At 34.5% G+C, this 13,118-nt stretch overlaps 1 protein-coding gene across 2 annotated transcripts in view; it reads left to right on the plus strand.

Moving 5' to 3' along the window:
• The window catches only part of LOC100648090 (eye-specific diacylglycerol kinase), a 63,636-nt gene that overhangs the window by 7,506 nt on the left and 43,012 nt on the right, over positions 1-13,118 (plus strand). For both annotated transcript variants that reach the window (XR_007224461.1, XM_012309159.3), the window contains exon 2: positions 9,623-9,764. Coding sequence is in view for 1 of the 2 variants with exons in the window: in XM_012309159.3 (XP_012164549.2) it covers positions 9,623-9,764 (142 nt within the window). In the remaining variant the exon portion in view is untranslated. The remainder of the gene's footprint in view (positions 1-9,622; positions 9,765-13,118) is intronic.

The following is a 13,118-nucleotide window of genomic DNA, read 5'->3' on the forward strand; positions in this document are numbered from 1 at the left end:
AAGAAGAAAAAAGAAAAGAAAATATACTCATCGATATCTTCCTTCTTTTCTCAAGCCGTGGTTCTAACATAAGTATAAAATTCTATAAAGAGTAGACTATCTCTCTAGAGTTTGGCACATCTTCCACTTCTCGGATAAAAAGAGCTTTCTCGTAAATTTTTTTTTTTTGAGAAATAAGAACGTTACGACTATAATTTTTATTTTGAGATATAATTAATTAGAATGTCAATAGTGTAGTAAAAAATAATATCTTGTAGAAAATATTGATTTACTTAAGGAAGTTATTATTAATATTATATTGGCCTTTATCAACGTTATACAAAACATTGTATTGTATAGGATAATACAGTTGGTCTTAAAACTAATATATCGAACCACGTTAAAAATTTTTATGTTTATACAGGTGTAAAGTACGAGATATGATAGAATTTGATTAGAGACGTGCAAAATTGAACAGACAAATTTATAAAAGTCATTGCCATAACTTTATTTTATTTTATTAAATTCATTTTTTGTATAGTAAAATATTCGGTTATATCATCGGTTTCTATAATAAATTACGGAACGGAAATGAATTAGTTTTTACCTTCTTTTTTAAACGAATATAATCTATTTTTGGAGAAGAAAAGGATAGAACGTTCTTTATCATAGCAACATATAAAAATATGTAAGACAACGTACAAGAATCGAAAATTTTATAATCGCGAGACTCATCGTAGATAATTTATAATGTGCAATGAACATTTTCATGATTTAACAAAGAATAATGTTTATCATAACGTCGTAACTTGAATTTTCTCAAATTTCATATAATCGTAGTACGTATCGAGGTAAGAGAAGGAACGTTAAAAAAAAATTTAATAATACGTGTTGATTAAAAAAGCTTGCAAACAAAATGTTAACCCAACGTTGGTACTCGATAAGTTAAAGAAGCAAACTAGATCGAAGTACGTCAGAGGACTTGTTCAGTAAGGTTGGGTTCTTCAACTTTCGAAACTTCACACCGTCTCGTTCGAATCAAAATTGGCGAAACGGTAAAGTTTCGCGGAAGAAGAGAAGTCTTGGCAAAACTTAATCTGTATCTTTGGAAACACGATCTAGGGGCAGAGACTGATTACGATACGATTGCCTGTGATTTGATTACAACAAGACCCGTCGATTTCTTATTGGCCCATTAGAAACTCGTTAACTTGCAAAATTTAACTCGGGTTTAGAAACGAGTGTTTGACGCCAGAACTATCAAACCAGTCGAAACAAACAATTCGTGATTTTTCGTTCAAACCTTAGATATACGAATCCGCTCAGATGTTTTACGGTATCCTTTGAGTAAGCATTTGATGCTGACTTTGAATTTTAATTTGCCTGAACCTCTTCTGTAAATTGTTAATATATTAGCGATGTATGCTTTGCTTATCGTATAAAGTATTAGTCGAATCAGTCGAAACAAACGATTCGTGATTTTTCGTTCAAATCTTAGATATACGAACCCGCTCAGAAGTTTTACGGTATCCTTTGAGAAAACATTTGATGCTGACTTTGAATTTTAAATTGCATGAATTTCTTTCCTGATTGTCTGAAAATAATATATTAGCAATGTGTACTTTATTTATCGTATAAAGTATTAAATTATAAATGAAACTATTACGACATATTTTACCAGTCTTCTTTCTCCTTCTCAATTTTAGAGTTAACTTTTTTTTTTATTTATTAAAATATTTACAATCAATTCTCGTTGAGAATTTTCAGTAACTTCATTTGGCGTGATTCAATGACATGGTTTATAATAGTTTATATTGTTGGTTCTGGTAGGAAAGAGTGAACTTAATAGCAGTTTTTGTACTTTTTAGCAAGTTTTTATAGGTAGATGTACAATAATAGCACCTTTTGGGGGGGGGGGGGTGTAACAATTTCTTGTAATACGTACGGATGAAAAGTTTGCGTCTCTTCTTTTGTAGCAGTAGGAAACAGCCTTTGAAGGGTGCGATTCAAAACCTTTCTTCTCCTACGGTTCACAAAAATATTCCGTCATGGAATTTCGACTGCAGCCAAGAATAGATATTAGCCCGACGATTTTCGATTCGTAATTTGTTCCCCTATCCCGTATTTTGATCAGGCAACTAGCCCGAAGACATTCTTTTTTTATTTTTTTCATTTATGCGACAAGTAACGATCGATCGCGAAGAAATGGGAAGAGAGGAGGCTGTGATTGAAACGAGATTTTTCGCTGGCTGAGAGAGAGAGAGAAAGAGAGAGAGAGAGAGAGAGACAGTGGAAAATGCAGTGGCAGTTTCACGCCCTCGATCGAGCTATTTCTGGCTCGCTTCTTGGATAACGAACATTCGCAATCGAATTACGAACGCCAGGAATTAGCAGGAGAATGCGATACTTGCGTTCCGCTCGTCTCCTCCGCGAGCAAAAGTGCCATTCTACCAGGGAAAAACGTTTGCCCTTGTAATTAGAGAGGCAGAACGAATCGTAAAGGATATTTTGGCGTTTAATTAATGCTCCGGATTAATCTCTACGCGTGCAAAAGTTCTTCGATAGTTGCTGTTTATTCTTGATGATACGTAAAAACGTCACCCTTCCTCGAAACAGTGGTTGCTCGTTGCGAGGATGAAATCGTCGTTGATGCGAATTTTATTTCTCATGTTTTTTGAAAATTTTGCTGCTGTTAAGTGGAATTCTTGTTATTAAGTTTGAACGAGCAGTAAATGACTGGAGCGCCAGGAAAATAAAAAGAAGACGACCCTTTTTGGAGAAAGGATTCTCATAGAAATTTCATGTATATATAGCGAGTTACACAATTATTGCTATAAATGCTCGCAAAAAACGGCTTTGAACTACCGATGTGTTTTTACAATACACGGCTTAGCCAACGTACACTATACTAGTGTATATTTACTTAATTTAACGTATATTGCGATGTACATTACATTAAGAAAAACCTTCGTTATTCCAACATGCATTCTCACGAATGTTGAAATTTGTACTTTAAAGAAATATCAGTCGTTCAAAGTCGGAAAACGTAACGATACGAATGTTTATTTATTCGACTCATTGATAGAATAATTTACTTCAATTTTGATGAATATTACATTGTAACTGTATCGTACTATAGTTATATAGGAATATTACAGCCAAAGCATAGATGAATATATCATTAAGTATACGATCAATGAATAATATACGAATAAATAAATTTAACTCACTCACGACATTTTTTTTTACACATGTACGTATAACATCTGAGCATATATGTTTTGTGAATCCATAAAAGCGATGAACGTTGAAAGTCAATAACGTTCGAGTGATAAATGGCACCCATACGTAGTGGAATTAACAGAAAAAATTTTTTTCGTTTCTATTGGAAATTTTCCCTTGTGGCACTTACATCGTTTATCGCGTTCTCAATTAATCTATAGGTACTCGATTTATGAGGGAATTAGAGTCGAAGGTAGAGTTCCATCAATTTCTGTGCGTTCAACTGTTTGGCTCATTAAATAGGAAGTAAAAGCGGCGTGCATTCTTCGATGAAAAATATATGTATCCATCGCATGAGAACTTTACTTTATCCTTTAATCGATACTTTCGGTTTGCTTCCTTTTGCTGTTTGTTGTTTAATTGATTCTTTCGGCTTAATCTTTCATGCGATGGAGCTTCTACGATTCTCTTTTCATGGTAGGCTATTAGAGCGGCGACGTTTAGTTCTTTTGCGGTTGGATGATGATGATGTCGATTTGTTACATCGACGTAGAACAAATATAGGACTTGTCGTAATTAAAGGTGCAAACAATTTGTCGATTGTTTCTTACACTGTGAAAACTCTGTATGTAAACAAGTGGTTGAACCGTTATCTTCTTGTTTATCGCTTAAAATAAAAGACAAATTAGTTGAGTCGAATCTATATATCCAGCGTAGAAATAAAGAATAGGCTATTTTATATTCTCGACACGTGTACGAAAGGAGAAAAGAATAAAGATTTGGCTTCCATCTTTCGAACGCCTGCATGACGAAATATTAAAAGTATCTCGGAAAAAGCTATTGTAACAACCAACTATATTCAAAGTATTTTAAATTAATATAAAGTTTAGAACTTAATTTAAATTAAATTATACATAGACCAAGTTTGTGTAAGCTGAAACACGATTCGAGAAGGAGTTCATGCTTAGAAAGCTTAATAAATGTAATATAAGGTATTCCATATTAATAGATCTATTTTTAATGGAAAATATCAATCTTGGACGAAAGTAAAAGAGCAAGTTTAAAATCTTGGCGATATTGAAGTTTTATCGATTTCTTTATGGTCTGCTTTTCAATACGCGGTTTGACGCTGTGTATTACAAACTGTCGATACATACCAAACCGTTTTTCACGTCGTAGAGGTCTTTGCAGCGAACTCGTCAATCGACCCGCCAAACACGTTTTGTCAATAAGGTAAAATTTTCAAGCAGTTACCCGCTGTCATGGATTTCCGCGTTCGTCTACCCTTCTCCAGGATTATTGATCCAAATCGCTGAACGAAAAGGTTGGAATATGTTAAAAAGATGAAAAAAAAAGTATCGGACGAATGAGACTTTGAAAGTTTCATGATATTTTTCGTGATAAATGTCGCGCGAGATTACAATGATTCATGAAAGCATTTTACTATAGAAAACGTATGTATATTGCGTGGGTTATATGAAAAATTCTGAAATTGCATTAGCATGTAATGAGATGCGGGTTGGCGTGATTACATTGGTAAAATTTGAAACCAATTTGAAGGTATACGTATATGTATTAGGTTGTCCGGAAAGTTTCTTTCGTTCTTTTAGGAAATGATGGATGAATAATATTTTCCGTTTTATACTATTTTATCGAATTACTTAGGATCCTCTATGTTCTATCAAAATGAAAATCCCAACGTTCGACAGATTAGGTTTCATGTTTGTATAGAGACGCATCGTTGTACAAGACGAGTCTGTAAAAGAAAGATACTTTTCGGAAAATTTAATATATAGAAGTTACAAGTATTTAGTGTAAACATACAGCTAGTAAAAAATTAGAACGTGGCATGAACAGCTGTATTAAAAGCGTATAAGCGTTAAAAATAATTCTATTGAAACATATATAATGGACGATAGATTGTTTAAATATCTTGATGCTCTCTGTGAAATATGTATTTATATTAAATATCTCGTAACTTTTATATTTTCAGCCTTGTCCTTAAACTTCAAACCAATATAATCGCGATAATCGGATCTCGTCATAGTCCTAATGAAATTTTAGACGGTTTCGTACAAGATAACATGATCATATGTGCATACGTGATATATTAAATTTATAAAGGGAAGAGCTTCACCGTTGCTGTTTTATAATTCGTGATTTATCTTCAATAATAACGAAATTATTTTGTTTGATGATCGGTTTTAATTTTATAGTTACATATTGTTTGCATTTTTTATCTTTTCGTTTACAGTTGATTTCTTCGAATAAATGAGGCTCTGTGAACTCGAGTCAATTAAGAACACAATTATTGGTTTATGGAAGCTTTGGCAGATTTATCTTTCATTTGGCGCGGCTTAATTAACCTATAATCTTATACGGATTAATTAACTAGGGATAATAATTTATTACTCCTTTCGCCGGATGACGTTCAAACGTTTGAACTTTCCAACGTTTATCTTCAATATCGATCGAAACGATATCACTGAGATTACAATTCACCACTGTCCACGTGTACATGGAAAATCTCGCGATATTAATTCGAAATACATTACGTATAATTCGTTACACCGATAGTTTCTTTCAGATAAATTGAATATCCTGTATTTATCGAGGCAAATATTCGAAGGTAGATTTTAACCCTTTAACCTACAGCTACCTTAACGTGCCAAACGTAAATATTACGGGCATAGCCCGTACTACACAAGTCGTGCGAGTGGCTCGAAGGCTGCGCGAGCCTGTTCACGTTTTCGGCCCAAAATTCTCGAACGTAAATCGTAGGTTAAGGGGTTAAATATCATTAAAAGACATAGAATCACAGTTTCTCTTGTAATTCCATCGAAAGACATTAAAATCGTTAAATAGTTTGAAAAGCTACTAGTTAACGATTCCATGTTCCCACCTCTGTCCGACAGATTTGACAAACAGGATGAATTTCGATGGCAAAGGACTTCTGAACATTGAGATGTCTCTAAAGGACCACAGACCGAGGGTAGGGGACGAAGTATGGGTCTATTGGTAAATGGAATTTTCAGGTTCTGTATTACGGTCGCGTATCCTCCAGGGGATGTTTGTGAATGTTTAATGACCGCAGAGCGTTCATTATTAAGGGACTAATTCTACATAGCGCATCGTCCCCTAACCAGGCCTCGTTATATTTAGAATTAATGCGGCAACATAAGTACCATGCGTTCTCCTCTTTTATCCATTCTTCGGGTTCCACGTGATACTCTGTTTTCGCCGCAAGATAATTAATTAATCGATTTAGAAACCAGAGAAATCTTGTCGTTTTTCTTTTACTTTTGGTCGAGGCTGTTCGTAGTCTCTCCTATGGTTGTACTGTCGCAGAGTAAGTGGGAAGTACTTTAGGGATGACCTCAGCACATCCGAATAATCAAAAATGTTGGCCTATTTTATAAAATAAAAGAGTCGTGTATTTTGTTAGAACGGAAGCAATGTTTCGTTGTATAGCGTTTAATGAACGTAACACGGAAGTTGTTAAATCGAAGCAGACGTTGAGATAATATTTAGTCATATTTTCAGAGGCTTGTTACGATGGTCCTCGAAGATGCTGATCGTACGAATAGTTCGCCTTCGCATAAATTTTTCATCTAACAAAAGAAATAGAATATGTATATTCGCGTTTAAAACAAACATCTATTTTGTATAATAATAAATTCTAAAATTATTTTATCTTTGTTTGAAAATTTATATAGACGATCTGACTGATAGGCTGATAGACGATCGTTAAATGTTAATCGTTCTAATAATTTCTCTACTATAATTCATACATTTTTCTACCGCGTCTGCCTAAATAATCAAACAAATAAGTTGATAAGCAATTATTATTAATCATACGAAATATTTGCGTAGATCTCGGATTAGATCGGTGAGCCAGGTAATTACAACGTCGCCCGGTTTCGTTGTTAATTGCGGCTATCGCTTTAAAATAATCATACTGCCTCCCTAGATCGTTTGCAAACTCGATTAATTGCAATCTATTTGCGAATTCGATCAACGTTTGACATATAGTCGAAATTACGCCGGCCTAACTTTCGTTTAATAACGTTTAATAACGTTTCGTTACTATTTTTGAATATTTTCTTTTGATCTCGCGTAGATTACCGTTGATCTGTTAGACGCGGCCGTACGAAATCTTCCTTAAACATTCTTGAGCAAGAAGTATACCTCGTTATAAACACCCTGCAAAGCTTGCCTATAAGCAACTAAATCAAGTATAAACAATAATTTCAGCCGAGAAAAGCAACTTTCACATTACGACGATATATTATTTATAGTCCAAAGCGAAGAATTGTTACGGCAGCGTTTTTTACACGGCCTCGCAGTGTGAATCAATCGCTAAATCTACTGACCATACAACAGCCATAAAGTAACGTGAAACAGGAATCCCACAATTTTTACATTGCGAATTACAAAACTTTTTTAATCTTCTTAGGCGGATCGGGTGTGGCGAATCTGCTAATGAAACGAAGCAGAAAATATTAGGTTCGCCGGATTCAGCAAAAAGCATGCTACACGTACGGCGAATATAGTTTGAAAAATCATTGAAACACGACGACGCGAACGAATAATTTCCGTTTTTCGTGACGTATGAATAACGCGGCGGCCTTTCGCGTGTTTCGATTTTCCATATCGAAGCTATTTGATACGCAACAGATAGTCGTTTGTAACGAGCATGACAGAGGAAAACTACGTCATTCCGTGTTCCCTCTTTCTGTCTCGTGTTTGACCTAGATATCCGGCAATTTCCGCGGACTAATTATGCAGAAAGCAGGCTGCGCGAGGGGCGGCTCTGCTGCGAACGACGGCCTAAAATTTTTATATAATCGTCCAAAGGGAACGGTAGATCCACGGGGTGACTTTTGTCGTTAAAGTTGCACGCCGTGTCGCGCATTATGTTCGGGTCGCGTCTTTGAAATTTAAAGTATCCTTGAATTTTTTACGATGCCAGCAGTATGCTTCCGCGATATTCTACGGGACACGATATTAACTCATTCTTCCGACAACGTCGTCTCGTCGAAGATGCGACCCAGACAACAAAGAGTTCCGGTTAATTTTGAAACTTCCTTCCTATCCTCTTTTGTGCTTTTAACTTGTCTACACAGTCGCTTGAACCGTGAAACACGTACGGTCATTTATTTAATCCCTGCACAGTGTCGGACAAGGCGTCAAACATAGTAATTTTGCTCGTTAAAGTGGAACAAATTTACAGGAGACGCGGTTATTAATAATTTAGTCATAGACTTGTAACAAATTCGAGATAGATAGATGTGTATTTTTTCCATTTAATACTGGGGATGTTTGAAAGGGTCTGTCACGGTTGAGACGCTTGTGTAGTATATAAAATGCTCATAGTATAGAAAAATGTAATTGTTTATAAGCGATTTACTCGAACAGCGAAACAGTGTGTACGTGGTTACATTAAAAAGGATCGTATTAAAAATGAATGTTCCTGGTTTGGTATACAAATACATATTGGTTCAATGAAGGCTACGAATTTAAATATATTTAGAAAATATTCCTAATTAAAAATCCACCAGGAACAAGCGGATCAAAGAAAATTAGTTCACTTTGTGCATAGATACCATAGAATATTCATTAAATAATCTACAAGTTATAAGAAATAAATGACAGTAGTTCTGTTGACTCTTTTAATTTAAATATTTTTAGAGAATCCTGTTTTTAGAAGATTAAAAATCCACCAGGAACGATAAGCGGATTAAATAAAAATTATATTAGATCGTAAAGAAAGGTACGTGATGGATTCTCAAAATTTCATATATCCACGTTTGGCATTTTCGTAGAGGCACAAGAAATTCTACATTACGATGCTTCTTTAATCATTTTTATAACTCTGAATATCTCTGATATTACATAACTGTTATTTATTTACGTAATTTCATTTGCACTGGCATGATTTATTTTTACAAAATACCGTTCCATATCTACGAATCAGTTTTCCCAATGAAACAATAAAACCAAACCATTTAGTCTACATAAAAGCAATACTAATCGCTATCTAGCTTGACGAATCGTCATTGTGTACGATCAGCATGAAAACGTCGATAAAACCCGCTTACTTCAGTGTCGTCTAACCGTTGTGAAACGTGAATCGATGTGTTATGACAGGTCAACTGTGCAGTTTGTTACGTTAATTCCTCGCAGAATGATCAACGGCTTTGTCCCAAATACGGTGCAATCGTGTATCCCAGTTGTACGAGGATTTAAATTCCAGAAGACTTTACTAGACAGTCGTTGCTGTTCTCTCTCATCCCATCGGCCCTCCAATATGTATTGTCCGCGTCCTAATGGAATTTCTGTAGAGGAATTAACGTCAACTGCAACAGCACACCGGCGATATCGAAGTGTCACTCCGTAATCGAGTGTCTTGCCGTTTCAGAGGGAGAGAAGAGGGTGGAACGAGTGGCGGTCACCGTGAACCCCGATCAACGCCCGATTGGGGTCCCGGTGCACTTAATGGAGAACATCTTTGGGTACCGACGTCAGCTTCCGGTGATTTCTGTTACGTCAATGACTGTTCGGTAAGTGTTACCTGTAAACGACAACTGTTTTCGAGCGTTTGACTGGAGATGCAGAAAGAGGATGGAGATTGGATAGATATAGATGGAGGTTATTAGGGTTGGGTCAGGTTTGACCATAGGAAGACGAGGATATTCTTGCACAATGATTTAGTAGCTAATTATATTAGTAACTTGATAGGTTTATGAGTTATAGAGGTATAATTTTGTATGAAAAGAGGATAATCAGATGGCTGCATATTTGTAAAACTTCATCTCTTTTACGTAGCTAATTTGTTACCGTTATACAAGAGAATTTATTATTATCGATCATTTGTAATGTTGCAATGATTAATATTGCTTGGGTTGGTAAGTTGCAAGTTATAGATTATTTATAGCTTTCTTTCTAATAATTTTATCAATTTTTGTCAAATAGACTCAAGATAATTTCCACTATAATATATATCGATTAATTAACGAGTTGGTAGTTATGTATTGCGAACTTCTCTTTTACAATTGTTGAATTCTGCAATTTTCTAAGAAGGCAATTTTTATAGCCAAATCGGTTGCAAGTTGTAAAATTGATTCGCACGATTTCGTTCTTTTCATTGTTAAACGTATCACTGCCATGCAAGAGAATTTGCAAATACTAATAACTCGCGATTTATGACTTGTAAAATCTTCCTAATGATATTAATTCTTCAAATCTTGCTAATATATCAGTTTGTGATATTAATACATCACTATCACTGAATCCTATTATATATAAATATACAATTGTACAGGATGGAAAAGACGAGGGGAATCAATTGTACATAAAACATTTTACTGCCTAAGTGTTTTACAGAAATATGTCGATAAATACACTTAATGTAAACACGCGATGTACATAGATTTCTCAGAACTATAAATAATAGTCATCGGTAATGAAGATCTTATATTCTACACTCGCGGATGGTGCAATTTGCAGATCAATTGAAAATTGAGTTCGAATCCACAACAATTTAGTCGGAGTATTATATTTCGTCGAAGCGTCGATACCGTAACGATATCCGCATTGCAACGGTAAAAGTATTCGGTTGAAGTAATGTACAACAAGTATCGAAATACTGCCAATAAAATTATGAATGCAAATTATTCAACTGCATCTATTTGTATCGCTAATTATTTCATCGAAAGGAACTTTACTGTCGGACGGTGAAGGCCAGATCGTTTCTGTACTTGCGTATGCAGTATGTGCTCCACATTTATTTCCTTCAAATTTACTTCTACGGAATTATACAATTCAACGAGTCTTCTAAATTTCGAGAAGTTAATATATTTTGTTCTCTTATTCAGAGAAATAGAATCTCGTTATTTCGTAAAAATAACGAAAAGTATAACATTTGTTCGATTTAATCCATTTGACGATCAGACAGATTATATCGCTTAATGTTTACGTTTACGTTTGAATTAGATTTCAATAAATTTTCATTTAATTAATACGTATTAGTAGTACGTTTGAACAAATGAAAGATCCAATCTAACCTTTTTGATCAATTTTGGACGTTAAGAGGATTAAACTGAAAATACGTTAAACGTTAATAATTTTTCGTGAAAAAAGAGCAGTCATACAGGCAAAATTGGGAAAGTCACCAAAGTGCGTAATTACGTGTCGTTAATTTACGTATCACGCAGGACTAAAAAGTCTCTTTAGTTGCTATTACGTTTAATTGGTATAAAGTAAAATATTCTACGTTCGTGTCGACAGTTATCCGATATCCATTAGACGAGGCTGAATACTATCGATAAATATTATATTTATTACATTTATTATAGAACCACATTGGGAAGGTAGAGTATCGTCTGAAAAATTGATCTGGTTCTGTCATTTCGATTCCTAAGAATGGTTCTACCAAAAGTTGGTGCGACGAAATTGGAATATCATGACAAGAACTGATCGCCTTTACGTCACGACTATTCCCAACGAGGATCTACATACATAGTTTTCATTTACGTGATATCTTTCATCCGTGAATTATTGCGAATGGCATTAAGAGAAAAGAAGAAAAAAGAGACTTACGTAACGAGAACTACGTCACTTTGTCGCACACCGTTTGTTCACTTATTAAAACCATCTTTCTCGCAGAATAAAATCGTAATTAATATGATTGAACCATGACAAAGAACGATAGTTATTCTCTGTTCTATCTTTATTTACAAATGGCCACTATGATATACATTCGATGAAGTTGCTACTCTAACTATATTAAGTTTCATTGTAAAAGAAGGGAGAATAAATTATTTTCTAACTGGGTTGATATTTCATTAAAAACAATAGAAGCCCTGTCAATCACACGGTTCAAAGTTAATAAAAGCACATTGATTTTAATTCATGTGGATTTTGATCTTTGCAACGTATAAATATGGTATATCGTGTATCTCGTACAAGTACAAACATACAGAATATGAAATTTTTCTCTGAATAAATTAATTATTATTAGGTGATCTCATAAGTGATACGGTGGGTTTTCGTTATTAGATTGTCGCGTATTCTCGATGATTGTTCTCGAAAGCGATGAATGTCCCTTTATTTTTATAACTCTTCTACTTTCCCATTAAGATTTTTATACGAGTTTCATAAAAGCCCGATAGTAGCTTCCATTGTTTCTAACTCAACTCTCAGAAAAGCCTCGTTGTAATACGACGTGTTATCTCGTATCTTCAAATTATTTATTTATAATTCTCAATGAGAATTGATTGTAAAATACACCCAAATAAAAAAAAAAAATCTTCAAATTAATTTCTACGGCAAAGTGTATCGTATCGTTCGATTCTAACAACGAAATCCAAAATTCTTAATGAAATACGATTCAATCAGCGACTGTCTTCGATTCTCGATTATTGGTGTATTTGTAAGACGGAATTTTTACGTAATGCGATTCAATTAAAATGTTACAGTTGCGATTTGATAAACAATTCTTATGTTTCTAACGTTACAACATGGACTTCTGCGAATAGAGAACGGACTTTGCAACTTTTGTGATAAATTGTTTCCTTTACAAGCGAATAATGTTCGTGAATTCAGTTATTACTGTCTGTCGAGCAAAACCGTGGCGCACGAGATCTTTTTTTCCGACAAAACTTTTAAAAAGCATTTCTCTAGTGTTTGCAGAAACTTTTTTACCCGCAACCAGAATTTTATTTCGCTCGCGGACGCTCCGACAAAGTTTCATACGGATCATCTTATCCCGTTATAATATTCAGAATATTCTCGATCATTCTCTATAGTTTTTATCCAAGACGATGTACGCGTATACATTTGTTTAATGAAAATAATTAACAAATTTTTCAAAGTTTGCTTCATGTAATAAATTTCATGGCAAGGTATAAAGTTTA

The sequence above is a fragment of the Bombus terrestris genome, chromosome 6 (genome assembly GCF_910591885.1).
Source record: "Bombus terrestris chromosome 6, iyBomTerr1.2, whole genome shotgun sequence".
NCBI lineage: Eukaryota > Metazoa > Arthropoda > Insecta > Hymenoptera > Apidae > Bombus > Bombus terrestris.